The sequence below is a fragment of the Manihot esculenta genome, chromosome 9 (assembly GCF_001659605.2).
Source record: "Manihot esculenta cultivar AM560-2 chromosome 9, M.esculenta_v8, whole genome shotgun sequence".
Taxonomy (NCBI): domain Eukaryota; kingdom Viridiplantae; phylum Streptophyta; class Magnoliopsida; order Malpighiales; family Euphorbiaceae; genus Manihot; species Manihot esculenta.
Window position 1 is genome coordinate 6352458 of NC_035169.2, and position 20466 is coordinate 6372923.

The 20466-nt window shown below is 29.8% G+C and overlaps 3 protein-coding genes and 1 long non-coding RNA gene across 5 annotated transcripts; 3 read left to right on the top strand and 1 right to left on the bottom strand.

The window, feature by feature from the left end:
* Window positions 1-3058: 3058 nt before the first annotated feature.
* On the top strand, window positions 3059-5695 carry LOC110622047 (transcription factor bHLH130). Of its 2 annotated transcripts, none has more exons than XM_021766395.2 (6): window positions 3059-3978; window positions 4335-4663; window positions 4742-4912; window positions 5049-5114; window positions 5196-5267; window positions 5347-5695. In XM_021766395.2, exons 1-6 carry the CDS (start codon window positions 3579-3581, stop codon window positions 5416-5418), a joined length of 1110 nt encoding a protein of 369 aa, XP_021622087.1. In that variant the 5' UTR covers window positions 3059-3578; the 3' UTR covers window positions 5419-5695. The 2 variants fall into 2 exon arrangements, with proteins under 2 accessions (XP_021622087.1, XP_021622088.1); XM_021766396.2 differs by having other exon boundaries at window positions 3060-3978; window positions 5199-5267.
* Window positions 5696-9037: 3342 nt separating this feature from the next.
* LOC110622258 (ras-related protein RABA4d) lies at window positions 9038-11539 on the top strand. The gene is made up of 2 exons (XM_021766716.2): window positions 9038-9647; window positions 10835-11539. Exons 1-2 carry the CDS (start codon window positions 9424-9426, stop codon window positions 11274-11276), a joined length of 666 nt encoding a protein of 221 aa, XP_021622408.1. The 5' UTR covers window positions 9038-9423; the 3' UTR covers window positions 11277-11539.
* Window positions 11540-12282: 743 nt separating this feature from the next.
* Window positions 12283-13301, bottom strand: LOC122724482. Its single transcript, XR_006351854.1, has 2 exons — window positions 13162-13301; window positions 12283-13084 (listed from the first exon to the last, which is right to left on the bottom strand). It is a non-coding gene; the product is annotated as an uncharacterized LOC122724482 (long non-coding RNA).
* On the top strand, window positions 12835-15346 carry LOC110622257 (cytochrome P450 93A3). The gene is made up of 2 exons (XM_021766715.2): window positions 12835-13740; window positions 14591-15346. The coding sequence occupies exons 1-2, from the start codon at window positions 12835-12837 to the stop codon at window positions 15224-15226; spliced, it is 1542 nt and encodes a 513-aa protein (XP_021622407.1). The 3' UTR covers window positions 15227-15346.
* The last annotated feature ends 5120 nt before the right edge of the window (window positions 15347-20466 follow it).

Genomic DNA, 20466 nt, shown 5'->3' on the forward strand with positions numbered 1-20466 from the left:
ATATTATTTTTTAATACAGATAAAACATGGGTATATTAATAAATTAATAAATAAACTACATTTTCAAAAAAAATAATAAATAAAAAATTAAAGTAAAATTATATTGATAAAATAGCGGGAGTATTTAACATATTTTCAAGTTTTTGTCCATATTAACTCAAAATTTTCAATTTAAGCTCTAGTTCAAAAATCAATAAATTAAGGAATCCAACTTCTTAATTTTTGAATTAAATAAAAAGAATCAAGAAATTTAGTTTTTTTTTTTTTGAAATTAATAAATTTTATTAAAAATCATGAAATTTAGCTTCTTAATAGTTAATGCAAGTCAAAATTTAGACTATTTTTCATTTAAAGTTAATTGAGTATAAATTAAAATTTTTAAAATAATTTAAATAAAAAGTTAAAGCAGGTGAAATTAAACTTTACCAATAACATTTTAGCTAAAAATAAAAAAATGCATAAAAAATTCTCAAGAAAACAATGAGAGAATGAAAAGAAAGGTAAGGTTATAAAGATTTACCATTGGATTGGTATCATTCATTTTGAAATAAAAAAATTTAAATAAACTTTTATAAAATTAAAAAAGAATTATTTTTATTTTTTATTTCAAATGAAAGAATAAAAAAAGGATTGTATAGCACTACTATAAGTGAGCAGTATTCGATTTAAATTGAAAAAATTAATCTAATCAAATTAATTTAAAATTTTAATTTAATTTTTATTCATTTCGATTTTTAATTTTAAAAATTTTGATTATTTCAATTCAATTTTAATAAAAAAATAAAAAAATTAAACCAAACCGATTAGTAAAAATAATATATCATTTTTTATAATATAAAGATTAAATCATATTAAAATTAAAATATTTTAATTAAATTTTAAAATATTAAAATTTTAAAATGTAAAAAATATAAATTTATTAAAAATTTAAATTAATCAACCGAATCAAATCAATTCAATTTAATTCAATCTGAACTATGAGCCACGGAACGCCCATTGCTTAAAGAAGAGGCTCTTATTCTTACCATTTTTGACATAAAAAAAATCCCAAAAGGAGCATGTTTTACAAAAGAATAGGAGCACAACCATTGAAGAACTAGCCACTTCGCATGTCCTTCTTTCTCTCCACACATTCTCTTTTCTTTAATGCCTTATAAAAAAAAAAATGCTCACAAGTCTTTTAATGTTAAGTCATTTTCTTATATTTATCTCTCTCTTTATTATTTTATTTTTCTAAACCTTTTTACCTTTTTCTTTTTCTTTTTTTCATAGGCATCACGAGAAGATCAATGTGGGGGACCACAACCCTCATGTGATGATGCTTTTTGTTAATTAGACTTTGCATCATGCATTAAGATTCAATTATGATTTATTTACCCACATTAATTAATAATATAGTATTATAAATTGATGTTGCCACATTCGGAAAATAAAATCATATAATTTTTTATTTTTTATTTTGTTAGCTAATGACGTGTAACCATTTCTCTTTTACCATACCACCTTTTTTTGTCACTCAAATATGTATATATGGGTATGTCAGAGTCTTTTTTCATGCCAGACGGTCATTTAATTTATTTGACGCATATGCGGACAGGGTTGCGATATGACTTGGCAAAGCTTGACTCTCCTGATTGAGCTGAGACACGCAATGTGGGCTGGTTCACCTTCAAAAGGGTCTGATGGGTTTTGAACATGCATTCTTCTTTTGAATTCGGTCTCGTCTCAGACAGATAAAATTCAGCGATCACATAAATAAATATATTTTAAAAGATATATATAAAAATATTTTTTATAAAAAATAATTCCATTATTCATAAATGGAAGTCTATCTTGATCAAGAGAATCATCAAACATTAGGATCCTCCCATCTTGATTGACATGGGAATAAATTTGATACTTTGCCTTTTTACTCCACTTTTTCTTAATGATTCATTTGAAGATCATGGATTATTCTTAATAATGTTATCTTTTTAAATTCTTTTGTTTGATATTTTTTAAAAAATTGAAATTATCAAAAAAGCAAGAAATTTCTAAAAAATCCAATATATTCCCTCTATTCTACAAAATTAAATTTATTTTCAATTTTCACACGTCCTAAAAATAAAAAAAAAGTGTGAAAAATGTTTTTTTTTTTCAAAATAAATAGAATCTAAATGACAAATACAATGCTCAATTATGGACTTTTATGATGGCAATATTGTAAATATGAAGAAAATCTGTGGTATTAATGAAATGGAAAGACGGCGCCTGTAATACATATCTTAATAAGGAATGGTCTAAGGAGTAAATGAAAACGACGGCGAGAATCGGATGCGGCACGAATCTGGTTCTAAACGGATCTAACGGTGACGTCAAGACATTTAATTGGTTATTAGTTTTTAGTCTCCTCGTGACTTGACGATTATGCTTTCATTTCAGGCATCGATTCGAGGAGCAGCTCTGGTAGGATACTATTCCCGAGGTTTAACGCCGTCTAACACATCTTTTGATTCTCCGTTTACATCTGACCTCACGTGTATTACTTTTCGCTCTTTCGGTCGCCTGAATTCTGTTTGCTTCCTGCCAGTGCGCATTGGAAGAAATATATGATTTTTGTAATAAAAGTATTAAAGAGTTTAATTTTACAATTTTTTTTAAATGGAATTTTACAATATTGAATATTATAAGTTATTAAATTATAAATATTATTTATAAAAATATTACTAAAAAGTTTATAATAATTTCTTTAATTAAATAATTAATTAATTAATTAATTACTTTACTAATATTTTATGTTTATAAATTTTTTAATAAAAATATTTTTAATTATAAAAATATTTTTAATTATAAAAATATTTTTAATTATATTAATTTAAAGGGATTAAAAAAATTATAGGAGATCGAGGGACATGAAATCAAGCTAAGAAAAGTTAAAACACATAAAAGAAGAGGGCCACTTGAGCAATTTTGCAAAACAAGTAGGGGCAATTTGGTAAATACAGAAAATTAAGGTGTTTGTGAGAGAGATGACGAGATTGATTGGTCTTTTGTACTTTCACATTGCCTTGGTCTCTCTTTGCACAAAACAAGATAGATATTTGCTTCATTCTTCTCTATCTTTCTCTCTTTCCATCCTTCCCATCTTTAAGCTTCAAAGTTCTTCCTTGCTTTTGCTGCTTTCAAAAGCAAATCTGACTTTCTTCTTCTCTATTTTCTCTAATTCACTTTTCTTCTTTCAATTTTTTCACTTTAACTACACAGAACAAAGTCTCTTTTCAAGTTCCCCATTTGTTTATATATGGTTTTCAGTATCTTCTTCTTCTTCTTCTTTAGGGTTTTTATTTCCCATTAAAAGTTCTTGAGCTTTTTCTTGGGTTGCTTCCTCTTCAAGATCTTATCTTTACTCTGCTTAAAAAATAAGCTGAAAGATTTTCTTTTTTGTTCTTTCCTCTTGAGAAAGTGATGCGAAAATATTCCCAGAATTTCCCATGAGATAAATTGGTATTAAGGTATGTGTAATTGTTCCCCAGCATCAAATCTCTTGACTCAAGCTTACAGTTTCAGGAAAGAAACAAGTTAAAACAGAGCATTTGTTCATGGATTCGAGTAGCAATCACAGTTATCACCACCAAAGCAACCAGCCCTCTTCTGGGTTATTGCGGTTTCGCTCAGCTCCAAGCTCACTTCTTGCTAATTTCAATGATAATGGAGTTAGTGATGATTCTGTTTTGAGTTTTCAAGAATTTGAGGATAGATCTGCAGTAAGAGTGAGAGAGTCACCTCTCAGTTATGCAAATTCCCCGCAGAGTTACTCCTGTTTGCCTCCTCATTACCCTAGACAAAGTTCAGCTACTACATCTTCAGCTATGGATAGCTCTTATGGATTAATGGGTTCAATGGCAATGGGTCATCATGAGCAAGCCAAAAGGCTTGATTCAAATCTTGCTAGACTCAATAGCTCCCCTGCTGGATTCATTGATCTTTGTGTTCAAAATGGTATTTTTCTTGCTCTCATTTTTAAATGAATCTCCTTAAGCTGACTATGTGATTTTTTTGAAAATGTTTTCTGTGGTTGGAAGTTCTTTGTTTCATGGATATTTAGCATTAGTCATTCCTTTAAAGCACTTGTTTTCTTGAGATGTATGTTGAAGAATTTGTTATTAGAAGCTCATTCCTTAGAAAGTGGAATAGCTGATTCACTTCATCTAAAATTTGAAAATTTGTATTACATAGATGTGTTTCTGTATTTTAAATTCCTCGTTCTGGTTATTGGAGAGAAATACAATGGCAGCAGCCGAATTAAAGATTAGAGGGTAGAACGAAATACTGAAGAGCTCTCCAGTGTATTGCAGGTTATGCCACTATGAAAGGGATGGGAATCCATGCTGGGGTTAATGGTACAAATGGAGAAGGAAGTCCAAGATTAAAGAGCCAACTTAGCTTCCCGGCAAGAATACCATCTTCTTTGAGCATGTTGTCGCCAATGTCAGCAATCGAGAGTGAAAGCATTGATGCAGCCAGCCCTGATAGTGGAAAGCTCAGAAATGGCAACTGTGATGCTCGAGCTTATACCGCTACTGGGTTCCCATATGGTTCTTGGAATGATTCAAATTTTGCAGAAAATTTTAACAGCATGAAAAGAGATCCAGATGATAATGGAAAACTATTTTCTAATATACAGGTAACAGTTTGTGCATTAGGTGTGAAGTTATCTTGTTTGATTTTTCAAATCCTGATATGAATGATTATTTAAAATTAGAACGGAGAGCTTGTGAATCGAGTTAATTCTCTATCACACCACTTAAGCTTGCCAAAGACATCAGTTGATATGGTTGCCATGGAAAAGTTACTCAATTTCCAGGATACTGTTCCTTGTAAAATTAGAGCTAAGCGCGGCTGTGCCACTCATCCTCGAAGTATTGCTGAAAGAGTAAGATTCTATATCTTATATCATGTTCTGTTCTGTTTTCGAAAGAGTGCCTATCGATCGCCTGGATAGTCTTGGTTTTCTTGCTTAATCTGTGAAAATCATTTGTTTTCAATTATAATCTGCATTCCTTTTTCAGGTGAGAAGAACCCGGATCAGCGAAAGAATGAGGAAACTACAGGAGCTTGTCCCAAACATGGACAAGGTAGAACTTCTCCATAACTACACTCTTAAGCCTTAAAATCATCATCTTTAAAACTCATGGTGTTTGTTTTGTTTTTCTTAGCAGCAAACAAACACAGCAGACATGCTAGATTTGGCTGTTGTGTACATTAAAGATCTTCAGAAGCAATACAAGGTATTAAACAAAAAGAGAATAACTAAACCTAGCAATTAGTTTTTAGCATTTTTCATTCACAGTTGTTTTTTGCATGCAGACGCTCAGCGACATCCGAGCCCACTGCAAGTGTTCGAATAAGCAGAAGCCAGTGCAACACCAAATTGTTTGAAATGCTTCTGTACAGAGAATAAGAGAAATGGATAGGAACAAGTTCTTGTTTATCTTTTTCTATGCAATGAACAATAGGGCAACATTGTCAGTTTGGTAGAATTTTCACAGGAAGATCATTATATGGAAGCTAACAAAGCTTCCAATTACACAATACCTGAAATAAAATAGAAAAATGTACAGGACATGTTCTTGTAGTGCATTAATTCCTTGTTATTTGCAATTTATCTTCTGCTGAATATGCAAGTTGCAATTCAATTGCAGGCTCTCTTTTCACATGTGTTGGTTCTTTAGAAGTTGTTCTGGGAATGATTCTCCCATCGGCAAATTACGAGCTTGGTGGTTAGATTAAAACTACTAAATAATTTAATTTAATAATTTCAGATCAAATGAAAATAGATAGGAAAAAGTATAAAAAAATATTATGTGATATTATTGATTTATTACTTTAGAATTTATATTTTAATTTGTGTTAGATTATTATTTTATAGTATTATACTATTTATAATTTTGTACTCATATATTTAGTTTGGTGGTAAGTTTAAATTATCTCATATATTTAGTCTGGTGGCAAGTGTATTTTATATATTTAGTCAGATGATAAGCGTATCTGAATAAATTTTATATGTTTAATCTAGTGGTAAATAAGTGTTTCTAAATATTTATTTAAAAATTTTGAGGGTTTATAGATGGAAGAGATTTTAAGTATTTGCATAAAATAATTTATATTTAAAAAATATTTTTAATATTATTTAAAAATTATTACTATTTATTAATAACGTATATAAATTAAAAAAATAGCGGAATTACATAATATTGTATTGAACTTTCTGCTAAAATCTATTTAGGGAAAATTTATTAGCTTCCCATAAACCATGGAAGTGAATTGACTCGTGGATTTCACTTCTTATCACACTATGGTTCAAGTTACAACATTAATTTTGTTTTTTGTGTGCGAGTCACTACAACATTAATTTTTGCAAAGCATATATAGAGTTAACTGTCCAAGAGGCACAGCTGTGCAGATTTCTTGTCTTTTTCCTTTATTTGATAAACCTTATCCATTTATTATATATTCAAGGAAATGAATAATGGAATAAACTTTTAATTTTATTCTGTATTTTTTGGATGTTTAATTTGATTTTAGAATAATCTCTCTTTTTTTTTCTTAATTAATTTATATGTTTCTGCTTCAGTTTAAATGAGCTTAATTTTTAATAAAATTAAAATAATAATTTCATATTTTAAATATTAAAGATGATTTATTATTTTAATTAAATAAAAACTAAAAAATTACTGGCTTGTGTCCTTCATTTATTCCCATTTTTTATTGAAATTAGAAATAATAAATCATTTTTAATATTTGAAAAAATAAACATCAGTGCTTTATTATTAATTCCTTTTGACATCCTTTGGGTTAGGGGTAGGTGTGAGCAATATTCGGTTCAAATCGAAAAAATCGATCGAATCGATTTGAAAATTTAGTTCAGTTTTTTATACATTTCGGTTCGCTTTGGTTTTTAATTTTAGAAATTTCGGTTATTTCGGTTTTAATTAGAAAAAAATTGAAAAAATCAAACCGAACCGATTAGCGATAATAATATGTTTTTTGAGAAATTAAATCATATAAAGATTAAAATATTTTAATTAAATTTTAAAATATTAAAAATAAAGTGTAAAAAATAAAAAAAATTATTAAAAATCGAAACCGATCAAACCGAACCGAACCGAACCAGACCGGTTCGGTTCGATTCGGTTTCTAACCAAAATCGGTTCGGTTCGATTTTCATAAACACTAAAATTTCGGTTTTCGATTTATTCGGTTCGGTTCGATTTTAAACCGAACCGACCGAATGCTCACCCCTAGCTAGGAGTGAGCAGTTCAAACTGAAAAAAGCGATCAAATCGAATCGATTTGAAAATTTGGTTCAGTTTTTTATATATTTCGGTTCGGTTAGGTTTTTAATTTTAAAAATTTCGGTTATTTCGGTTCGGTTCGATTTTGATCAGAAAAAAATTGAAAAAATCGAATCGAACCGATTAGTGATAATAATATATTTTTTCAATAATATAGAGAAATTAAATCATATAAAGATTAAAATATTTTAATTAAATTTTAAAATATTAAAAATAAAGTGTAAAAAATAAAAAAATATTAAAAATTAAAACCAATCAAATCGAACCGAAGCAGACCGGTTCGGTTCGATTCGGTTTCTGACCAAATCGGTTCGGTTCGGTTTTCATAAATACTAAAATTTTGATTTTTAGTTTATTCGATTCGATTCGATTTTGAACCAAACCGACCGAATGCTCACCCTACGTTAGGCATAATCTTTATTATTACGAATTTTATTTTTATACAAAATTAATAATTAATCGGGTCTAAATTCATTCATTAAAATCTCTATAAATAAATTTGTTAATAAATTTTATTTTTCAATTAAAATTAAATAATAAAAAATAAATTATCTCATTAAAAAATATTTTCTACATAAAAAATATTTTTTAAATACAATTATTTTTATAAACAATTGGAGGTTTATTTACCATTAATAAATTTTTAAAAAGAAACTTATATCCTATAATTTCTATATTTTGATGAAATCAAATTATTTTTAATTTCTTTACATTTTTTAATAATTTCACTTATAAATACATTAAATCAAATTACTAACAGATATATTATATGACATATTAAATATTGATATCACTTTAGAATTAAATACTTTTTTAATTTTAGTTATTTATAGGAATAATTATATGAAATTGTTTTAAAAGCTGAATATCAAATTGAATAGAAATTAAAAAAAATGAAAACTGAAATAATAAATAATTAAACTGAAATTGTATTTTTAATAATAATATTTATTATTAATAATAATCACATGACTGCTTATAATTTTTAAAAAATAAATTTTAAATTTTATTGATTTAAAGAGATAATAACTTTCTGTTTTTGCATATTTATAATCTAAATTTTTAATTTTAAATTAAAATTTTAATTTTTAAATTTATCATATTTGTATCAAATTTTTAAATTAATTTTAATTAAATTTAAATTAACTTATACACTATATATTATAACTCATTCTTGTTATCACATAAGCAATTTAATTAACTGAAATTAAAATTTAATTAAGATTCTAAACTCTTAATTATATAAAAATTTTAAATTATATAATTAAAATATTTAATTTTTTTATTTTAAATAAAAATTTTAATTGAGAATTTTAAATAACTCAAAATTTAAAATTTTAATTAAAATTTAATTTAAATTAATCAAATTACTTATATAATAAAAATAAGGGTGTCATGTGAGTTAATTTAAATATAATCAAAATTAATTTAAAAAATTATTATAATTATAATAAATTTTAAAATGATAGTTTTTTATCTAAAATTAAAAATTTATACTATAATTGTTAAAACTCGTAAAATTAGATTTTTTGAGCTAATAGATTTTTATTCAAAATATATGATAAAATTATAGTTTAAATCATATTTAAATGGATTTAAACTATAGAATTTTATGATTTTCATGAACTAATGTTGATTAAAATTAAATAATAAATTTAAAAAAAAAAAAGAAAAAAAGAGAAAGGCATGAGTTTGGTCATACATAATCTGTGATCAACATGCATCGTTACATGACAAATCTCCAGCAGGCTCTCTCCATCGATCACCCAAGCACTTCTCTGCAACAAACACGCAAAAACAAAATCATCCACCATTTCCGATAATTCTTAGAGCTTCCCCTCTCAAATCCCTGCCCTAATGAGTTAATTCATCATCAATTAATCCCCATTAATTAAATCCAAATCCTTGCCGATTCAAGCTTTCATTTCCAATCCATGTTGCAGCCTGTGGTTTTTGTTCACCTCACGACAAGATTAATAGATCTTGACAAGTTTTCTCTGTAGAATTTCACGTTGTATTATATATATATATATATGTTAGATATTGTAGAATTGGGAGAAAATCAAGAGGGGTTTGATTTGCTTTGAAGATGACCAATTATGTAGATTTTAATCAGAAGATTGATTATGTATTTAAGGTTGTTTTGATCGGAGATTCAGCGGTTGGGAAATCCCAACTCCTGGCAAGATTTGCAAGAAATGAATTTTGTGTAGATTCAAAAGCCACGATTGGGGTTGAATTCCAGACAAAAACTCTTTCTATGGATAACAAGACTGTCAAGGCTCAAATTTGGGACACTGCTGGCCAAGAAAGGTGCTCTTCTTCTTCTTCTTCTTCAGCATTTCCATGAAATTGAAATTCTAACTAAAGATATATAAGATTTGAATTCTTTCTTATCGAGGGAATTTGGGATTTAAAAATGAGGCATTAGCAGACTGATTTCAATGATTAATTGCAGGTCTTATGAGGTTAAAAATGAAAGAAAATTCTTCAATGGTGTAAAACATGCATTGAAGTTGCTTAATGGCTTTACATGGACTTGTTAGGTTCTCTTGTTTGTGGATTGAGGGTGTTAGGTTTTTTTAATCAAGATAATGATTGCTTTATATTGTACCTTATGTTCTCTTGAAAAGATGTTACTTGTTCCTATTGTTGCCGCTAGATAAACAAGAGAATACCAAAAAGAAACCTTTATGGGCATAAGTGAAAAGAAACTATGAAAGTGAGGAATTTATGTTAAAGTTCAATAGGAGTTTAATTTTCAAATTATCGCATATCTATATTATATTATTAATGAGTGATTTGATACTCTTTTCTTCGAGGTTAAGAATTCTATTATTATGAATAGAATAAATACTTATTAAAAGTATTTTTAATAGGCCGATTTGGTGCGAATAAAATTTAATCTTAGTCTAATAAACTAAAAATACTTATTTGATTCTTGTGTATGGAGCAAATTCTTACTGATAGTATCCTTTAATGAATCAATATGATGCGAATAGAATTTAATTTTAATCCAATAAATTAAAAGAATATCTGTTATTAAAACAAAAATAAAAGTTATATTAAAATGGAATTTGTGTGTCTATTTAGAGAATAAATAATTGATATACCATTTATTTTAAGAAATGTGAGGTTTGAATTTACACTTCTTCCACTATATGTTTTTTAAAAATTCATTAGTTCATTTAATTTAAATTCATTTCGGATAAATTCATCAAGGGAGACAAAAAACTCTCTTCTAAATTTTCTCCATATCAAGATTCAAATTCAAAACTACTGGTTAAAAAGAATGAACCTGTAGTAATCTATGTCACCTCTTGAGAACTTTCTCCACTATAATTTCGTATTAAGACTAATGCGATGATAGGCTAACCATATTTTCATTGTTTGGTGATGCATATTCCAGCATGTATTTTTGTCTCCCTAATCTCTGTATATCTTGTATTGTGAATTTGTTGTATTGTAAGGTTCTCCTTTTAAATTTGTTTCCGCCTCAGGTATAGAGCAGTGACAAGTGCATACTATAGAGGAGCAGTTGGTGCGATGTTAGTCTATGACATGACAAAGCGCCAATCATTTGATCATATGACAAGGTGGCTAGAGGAATTGAGAGGACATGCTGATAAGAATATTGTAGTTATGGTAATTGGCAACAAGTGTGACTTGGAAAGTCTTCGAGCAGTTCCTGTAGAAGATGCCCAGGAGTTTGCTCAAAGAGAAAATCTATACTTCATGGAGACATCAGCTCTAGAGGCAACCAATGTCGAAACTGCTTTTTTTACAGTATTAACTGAGATTTATCGAATTATTAGCAAGAAAACTCTTGCTGCTAATGATGATCATGATCCTAATGGAACTTTGGGCCTTTTAAAGGGAACCAGGATCATTGTTCCAGCTCAGGATCAAAACCTTGAAAAGAAAGGAGGCTGTTGCATGTAACCCGGCTAATTTTAACTTCACCATTTTTTGTTTTGTTTTGTTTTTTTTACCTTTTTGGAATTGTTTTTTACTTAATTAGGATATACTGTTTCGAACAAATTCATCGTGTATTGTCTAGAATATGAGTATTTGACGTTGTTGGGTAATAGGTTAAGGTTGTTTATAAGTTATCCGCATGGAATTAGTTATCACTGTAATTCTTGGAAAGACATTACTTCTCCAGATAACTACATGTAAAAGAATGTTATTTCCATTTTCATTTTTCAAGAATATTTTTTGAACTACGAACTTGCTCAATATCTTGGAAATAACGGTGGTAATTGCATGTGATCTTATTACAACAGTTTTATTATGACCATTGATTATAGTATGTTTCATGTTGGTTCTATCATCAATGAATAGAGTGAATTCTGGTTGCACCGAGTAAATTCTCCTAGTATCAATTAGTGAGACAAGTGTGACCTCTGGGCATTGCTATGGAGTCTTGCTTCTCCCTTTACTGAAACCAGTAATCTGCCAAACTAGGTCCATGGCTGCTCAGTTCGGATGCAAACTAGTCAGAAGCAAATTTGATTGCTTGCTGTCTCCTAAAAATATAAAAGCCAGTGAATTTGATAGTGTTGAAGCAATCTGGTAGAACTAATAATAAATGAATTCACAAAATATCGTTTCGATGAATCTAAACTAGTGCAAAATCTGCAGAAGCATGCAAAGCATTAGAATAAGCAAATCCAAACTCCCTGCTTATTTCCAGTGCAGATAGTAAATAAAACAGAAAAACACATAGGAAACATACACAAAATGGTGATGTAAAGGCATGTTCAATGTTTGCTTGGTCCTGCCAAATTAAAATCAGATTCCCAACAATCATGGGCATCTTGTCAATAAATATGATTTGGTCACACATTAAGCTGAATTAGTCAGATTCAGCATTGGCCTGGCCGGCAGCTCGCAAAGAGAACCAAAGTTCTAGTGTTTAAACTTTTGAAAGATGACTCAAGGATGCAACAGAAATAGAATCATTAAAGAAATAGGCAATGACCACAAGAATACATACAAGTCTGTACAAAAATAAGGCATTTATATTAATAAGATGAAGCTGTTACTATATATGTTGTCACATCTCCATCCATATCCTTCAACCTTTTTCCCCACCATAGCTATTCAGTTCAAAAGTCTGCCACTTGCAATATAATATGCATAGGAAACATATATTCTATTTCTATGTATATAACGGAAACGGTCCATACCAAGAATTCAAAGATGCTATTTTGTCAAATAGCATTGCTTTTCCTTTCAGTTTGAGTAAAGTATTTGTAACAGATGATTAAAAACAACTAGCCCATGTTAAAAGGAAGCAGTGTGTCAATTCAAACATCTGTTGATTTGCTTTGTAATCAATCATTTAATCTTGAATACACCGTGCCGTCTCTGATATGCCTCTTCAAGCTTTCTTGCCAAGCACCAAGTGACATTTCTAGTGAAGGAGAGAGTCTTCCTTGTCCCTTATATAAATTGCTCTTTGATACTTTCTACACCATTAAACCACAACTCAAACATGGCTGATTTCCAAGAATACATGATCCTTCTTCTCATATGGCTAGTTTCCATGATTGTGGTCAGAGTAATACTAAACAAAATTCGACCCAAATCTCATCTTCCACCAAGTCCACCAGCCCTACCAATCCTTGGACACCTCCATCTACTTGGTCCAATACCTCATCAAGCTTTCCACAAGCTTTCAACCAAGTATGGGCCATTAATTCATCTACTCCTTGGTTCTGTCCCTTGTGTTGTTGCTTCCTCCCCTGAGATGGCAAAAGAGTTCCTCAAAACACATGAAACTTCATTCTCTGATCGTCCAATAGCGTTTGCAGTAGATTACCTCACATATGGCTCTGCTGATTTTTCCTTTGCCCCTTATGGACCTTATTGGAAGTTCATGAAGAAAATTTGTGTTTCTGAACTTCTTGGAGGTCGAATACTAGACCAGTTCCTTCCAGTCAGGCAGGAGGAGATAAGGATATTTTTGCATTTGATACTAAAGAAAGCAAATGCAGGCGAATCTGTTGATCTTGGACGACAGCTCTTAAGGGCAACCAATAATATAATATCAAGAATGATGATGAGCCAAAGATGTTCAGACAGTGAAGATGAAGCTGATGAGGTCAGGCAGTTGGTGCAAGAGACAGTGGAGCTTACGGGGAAGTTTAATTTGTCAGACTATATTTGGCTCTGCAAGAACTTAGATTTGCAGGGTTTTAACAAAAGGCTCAAGGAAGTTCGTGACAATTTTGACAAAATGTTGGAGAGGATCATAAAAGAGCATCAAGAGGGAAGGAAGATAAAGAAAGAAACAGGAGAAGATACAATAAAAGATTTGCTAGATATTTTACTAGATATTTCAGAAGATGCAAACTCAGAAATGAAACTGACTAGGGAAAACATCAAGGCCTTTATCCTGGTAAAGTCTCATCAACACACAAATCCAAACAGGTTTTTCAATATCAACTATGATCTCCTTAACGCATGCAACTGACAATCATTGAAGTAATATTCTTAAAGCTCATTCACTTTCCATGAGACGAACTGCACAATTATAGGATTAATAGCAGGAATAACAATATATGTCCATCTAATTGGTGTTAGATGCAAAGTTTTTAAGAATTCCAAGATGCAAAATTTTTAAGAATTCCAAATGGCTCCACACCTGCATTCCTTATTAGCAATCAATTTTGCATTAAGCTTTCTTTAGTTTGAGTCATTTTCTCTAAAGAATAGTGAATTTCTAAATCACAAACTGCACAATTTTCTTTTTTTCTTTCCACATGGCAATGGCATAGGGACAGTAGGATTTCATTTCATTATAATCTTACTTTAGCCAGTAGATACAAATCCCACCTCTCTTTATCTATATGATCAGAATTATAATCACAGTTACAAATGAGAAGGATTCAAATTTAAAGTTCAAAGACTGACTCCATTCTAAAGAAGGGATATTCCCCAACTCATAGCAAGATTGCAGGACAACCAAACTAGGTGGAGGACTCAAACCCAAATCCCTGATGTATTTTCTAGTGACATGACTCAGTGAATTGCATTTAAAACATACTAACAACAGTAATGGAAGCAAAAGGCATCAATGTGACTCAAATTCTACATGAATGGTGATATAATTAGATTTTAGCAATTAAATCTACTTGTTTGGTCCCCCATTTTCCAAAGCAGAATCTCTGCAATATGATTGATTGTTTATGTCATTGAAAAATTCATAATAATAAACTGAAAAAGAAAATGATTTCTGCATTGCGCAGGATATATTTGCAGCAGGAACAGACACATCAGCCATTACTACAGAATGGGCATTATCAGAGCTAATCAATCACCCAGAAATTATGAAGAAAGCAAGAGAAGAGATTGATTCTGCAATAGGAAAGAGCAGATTAGTAGAAGAATCAGATATTCCTAATCTCCCTTACCTCCAAGCTATAGTAAAGGAAACTCTAAGACTCCACCCAACAGGCCCATTAATTGTAAGAGAATCAACCAAAAATTGCAGCATCAATGGATATGAAATCCCAGCAAGAACTCGTCTTTTTGTGAATGTGTGGTCTCTTGGAAGGGATCCGAACCACTGGAAAAACCCACTTGAATTTTGCCCAGAAAGATTTGTTTGTGAAGAGAGAAATGGAAAGAGTCAGCTGGATGTGAGGGGCCAGCATTTCCATTTGTTGCCATTTGGGAGTGGAAGAAGGGGTTGCCCTGGAACCTCATTAGCGCTGCAAATAGTGCAGACGACGCTTGCTGCTATGATTCAGTGCTTTGAATGGAAGGTTAATGGAGGGGATGGTGGTGTTGACATGGATGAGGCACCTGGACTTACCCTTCCTAGAGCTAATCCTTTGATTTGTTTTCCAGTTGCTAGGCTGAATCCATTCCCATCTTTCTGAATCATTTCAAAGTAGAAGGCTACTAGGCAGATACAACACTGTTATCGTTTGCAATAAACTTTGAAAAATGTTATAATTTTTGGGGTGTGGTATGAGCGGAGAATTTTTGTTTTTTGTTCAGTTTTTTATTTTGTCATTCACTTATTAAAAACAATTTTTTAAAAGAGTTAATACAAAAGAAAATCTTCACTTATGATTTTGTTAGAATTACATTATATATTTTTTTATCAATTAAAATTTAATATCTTATAATTATTTTAATTGTACTATTCTATTAATTGCTATATTAATGTCACAAATATAATCCCTTAGTAAATTTTAAAATAAAATCGATAGTAATTTAAAAATTTAAGATAGAATTTAAATAAAATTAAAAATATAAAATTTTTTTATAATTATTTATTTTATTAATATTTTTTTAAGAGTAAATTTATAATTTTAAATAAATTATATATTTTTTTAATCATTTAATAAATCAGATAATTAAATACTTAATTCACATATTATTAATTTTTTAAAATTTACTTTAAATATTAATATAATTTAAAAAAATAGTGAATTAAAATTATACTTAAAGTTAAAAAATAATTTAAAAAAAATTATTATTTTTAATATTTTTAACTTAATCATGCTAAATATTATTTTAAATTATTTTTTAATGATTCATAATTAATGTATTTAATAAAGTTATTTTCTTAATAATAATTTTAAAAATAATGCGAAATAGTAAATATATTAAAGAGATTTAAAAAAAATATTTTTAATATTTTATAACTAATGTATTTAATAATGTTATTTTCTTAACTATAGTTTTAAGAGTAATTCTAATCTCTAAATATATTAGACATATTAAAAAAAAGATCAATAATGATTTTAGTTAAAATAAAATCAAGATAAATTATTATTATAAAATTATTAATAAAAGTTAAAAAAATAAATAATAATATAAATAATAATTTTAAATATATTTAATAGTGAAAAAGAATAAATTGATAATTTTGTAAGTTTTCAATTATATGAGTAGTATATATTTGGTCAAATATTAAAAGGATAGTTAATTGATAAAAATTAAAAATAGAGCATGAAATTACCACAAAAATAAAGTACAAGTTATCGTTGATTAATTTTAAATTTTACTAATATAATACAGTGACATGATATTGATGTGACTATGATGAGGTAATTTTATTATTTTTTTATGTCAAAATTTAATTGATAAAAAAAATATACTAACTTTTTTTTATTAATTCCTTTTAAAAACTAATGAATTTTTATATAAAAAATAAGAAACAAAATATTTTTTAAAAATATAATATTTAATAATAAAATAAAAATAAAAATAATTTTATAAATGATTATACATGAAATAAATAATAAATTATGTTTATAAATATAAATGATATTTTAATAAAAATTTATTATTTGTGACACGGGGCAACTAGTCTTGGATTTTACGGCAGACTTGGACCGGAGCTAACTTTTATATTTTAATTATTTTTGAATATTTTAGGTATTTTTATATTATAATTTTATTTTTATTGTAAATAGTCTCCCTTGGCTATTAGAATTTTAGACTCCTATTAAGATTATGATTATTTTTGCATATTAGGATTTTATTTCTATTGTAAATAGTATTCCTTGACTATTAGGATTTTAGACTCCTATTAGGATTATGATTATTTTTGCATATTAGGATTTTATTTTTATTGTAAATAGCCTCCCTTTGCTATTAGGATTTTAGACTCCTATTAGGATTAGAATTATTTTATTTCTATTATAAATAGCCTCCCTTAGCGATTAGAAACTCAATTTTCAATCTTTGAGAAATTTCAGTAAGACTTTTAGTCTTTTATCATATCTTTTTTCTTATTTCGTCTTAGCCAAACGATATTGGTTAAAACTCCTGACGGAGTCTAAATAGTCCTGTATCAGATTGGTATCAGAGCGAAGTTCGACCATGGCAGATAACCAAGAGGCGCGACTTGCTGCGATTGAGGCATTTTTGGCAGAATTGAGGGAGATGATCGGACAATTGACCTTGCAGCAGGGAATCCACCAACCCGCCGCCACCGCACACCCCAAACCAGTCGCCAATCCTGTGGCCGCCAATTTTGTGGTCGACAATAAGGGAAAGGCAGTCACCTATGTAGTAAAGAAAATCTTATACTCAACTAAACAGGAGGATGAGACGCAAAGGAGGAAGATTTTCCAGGCCAAGTGTCGAGTAGGAGAGGCAATTTGCAGGCTAATTATCGATAGCTGTAGTTGTGATAATTTGATAGCTAAGCAATTGGTAGAAAAATTACAGTTGCCTACACAGCCTCGCCCCTCACCATACAAAGTCGGATGGATTAAGAAAGGTCCGACAATTGAGGTCAACAGAATCTGCAGCGTGCCTATCTCGATCGGTAAATCTTATACTGAACTTGTTAATTGTGATGTTGTGGATATGGATTGCTGTGGAATTTTGCTAAGTCGCCCTTGGCAGTTCGATGTTGATACTTTGCATAAAGGGAAGGAGAATTCATACACGTTCACGTGGAATCAAAAGAAGATTACTATCTTGCCTTCCGGTTCTGCGAAACATTCTAAAGTGGAAGAGAAGAATGTTGTTGCTATTTCTACGGGAGTGCAGAAGCTATCAGGCGCAGTTGAGAAATCTGGGGGCACACTGACTTTATTGGTGAGAGAAAAAAGTACAATGGAGGATGCACCATCTTTACCACCACCTGTCAAAGAGCTGTTGAAGGAGTTTCCTAAGATAGTGGAGGAATCATCAAAGCTTCCACCTCCGCAGGATATCCAACATCAGATTGATCTCATTCCTGGATCAAAATTACTGAATCTGCCTCATTACAAGATGAGTCCAAAGGAGAGTGAAAACTTCCAAGACCAGGTGGAATTTGCTTACAACAGTATTACAGCAAGCAACTTGGCAAAGTAGCACGTGGATATTTTCAAACAGGTACAACAATACCTTACAGAAGCCGATGACAAATGTAAAGCTACAGCTGATAAATATAGGCGTTTCAAGTCCTTCAATGTCGGTGACCAAGTTATGGTGTATTTACGCAAGGAGCGTGGTGGAGGACAGAAAAAGCTTGACGCCAAGAAGATTGGTCCATTCCGGATCATTCAGAAGATCAATGACAATGCCTATGTTCTTGACCTCCCACATGAAATGAAAATTTCCAAGACATTTAATGTGACAGATCTATTTCAGTACTACCCTGTTGATGACAACTCAAAAACGAGTTCTTTACGAGTGGAAGGGAATGACACGGGGCAACTAGCCTTGGATTTTACGGCAGACTTGGACCGGGGCTAACTTTTATATTTTAATTATTTTTTGATATTTTGGGTATTTTTATATTAGGGTTTTATTTCTATTGTAAATAGCCTTCCTTGACTATTAGGATTTTAGACTCCTATTAGGATTATGATTATTTTTGCATATTAGGATTTTATTTCTATTGTAAATAGCCTCTCTTGATTATTAGGATTTTAGACTCCTATTACGATTAGGATTATTTTTGTATATTAGGATTTTATTTCTATTGTAAATAGCCTCCCTTAGCTATTAGGATTTTAGACTCCTATTAGAATTATGATTATTTTATTTCTATTATAAATAGTCTCCCTTGACTATGACTATTAGAAACTCACTTTTCAATTTTTGAGAAATTTCAGTAAGACTTTTAGTCTTTTATCATATCTTTTCTCTTATTTCGTCTTAGCCAAACGATATTGGTTAAAATTTCTGACGGCGTCTAAATAGTCCTGTATCAATTTGATTTTTGAAAATAAATAATAAATTATGTTTATAAATGTATAATATTATAATAAAAATTTATTATTTGATTTTTCTTGATATAAAAAATTTATTAATTAGTTTATAATTTTAAAAAATATATTAAAATATTATTAAGATTTTAAAAAATCTGTCCATTGATTTTATCCGTTAACTATTATAAAAATAAAATTATTATTTAATTTTTATAATATAAAAAATTTATTAATTAATTTATTAATTTTAAAAAATACATTAAAAAATTCTTAAAATTTAAAAAATTTATTAATTAATCGCTGGTCAATTTTATATCCAATTCCCCGACCATGCATCCATCCCCTCAAACTTCTCCTTAGCCATTAATAAGCCCTAACTCAACCTTGGCTAGCATAATGTTTACATCATCTTTCTCTTCCCTCACACGAGTGAGTTCGTGAGGCTTACCTCGGCCAATTGAACCCTAATTTACGTGGTGCCAATACTTTAGACAAGCAATAAGGTTCTAGGCAATTATGGCAAATGAGGTTCTTTAGGCTAAAAATTAGCCTCGCCACCTCATGATTGCCCAAGAAAGTCAGTGCACCAATTGAGTTGGACCCTATGCGCCGCCTTATGGAATATAACATAGGGTTGAGCTTGATTTCTGCTTGCTCCTTCGTGTTTTGAATCTTTACCCTGTGTTTTTGTTTGATGCGGGTCAGTTGCACAATGACAAGCCAACCTACCTTCTAGCCCAGGCCTAATCGAGCCTCACTTGGCAGCTGATCTTTGAGGAAACTGCTAACTGAATCTCACTTTGGTGCCCCAGTGCGTCCATGAGCTTTTAGAGACTTTCACTGCCTTCCAGCATCGCCTCAGACATTCTAGAGCTTCCAATGAATTTTGGCGCATGACTGAACTTCATATGCGCATGCTGCCCGGCTACATCTCGCTTGCCCCAGCACTCCCCGCAGCTCTCCGTAACTCATTTGAGCCTCCTTGGTCAATCTGTGCAGTGCCTACCAGCGTTCGCCAGTCCTTTTAATCTTGTGTGCGAGCTATGCACGCAGCAACCAATTTGCAACTCTAGTCAGCCTCTATCATTTAGACATTGATTAGCCTAATCTTCCTGCATAACATGTCGGACCAACAGGAGTTCTTGTGAAGGAGCGTCACAAGAGAGCCTAAACCCGCAAAGCTCCAGGAAACCCAAAAACTAATTAAATATAATGTTAAATTTACTCTTTAATTTAATTAAATAACTCTTTAACTTAATTAAATAATTTTATTTAAATGATTTTATTAAAGTTATAAGGTTTATATTATAAAATTAATAATATTAGAAAAAGGATAATGTTCTAAACTTTGCACTTAATTTGTTTTGAAAAAACACTCTATACTAACAATATTTTTATAATTGTATTATTTATTCATATTCTGATTAAAAATTAATTAAAAAAATTCATTTTAA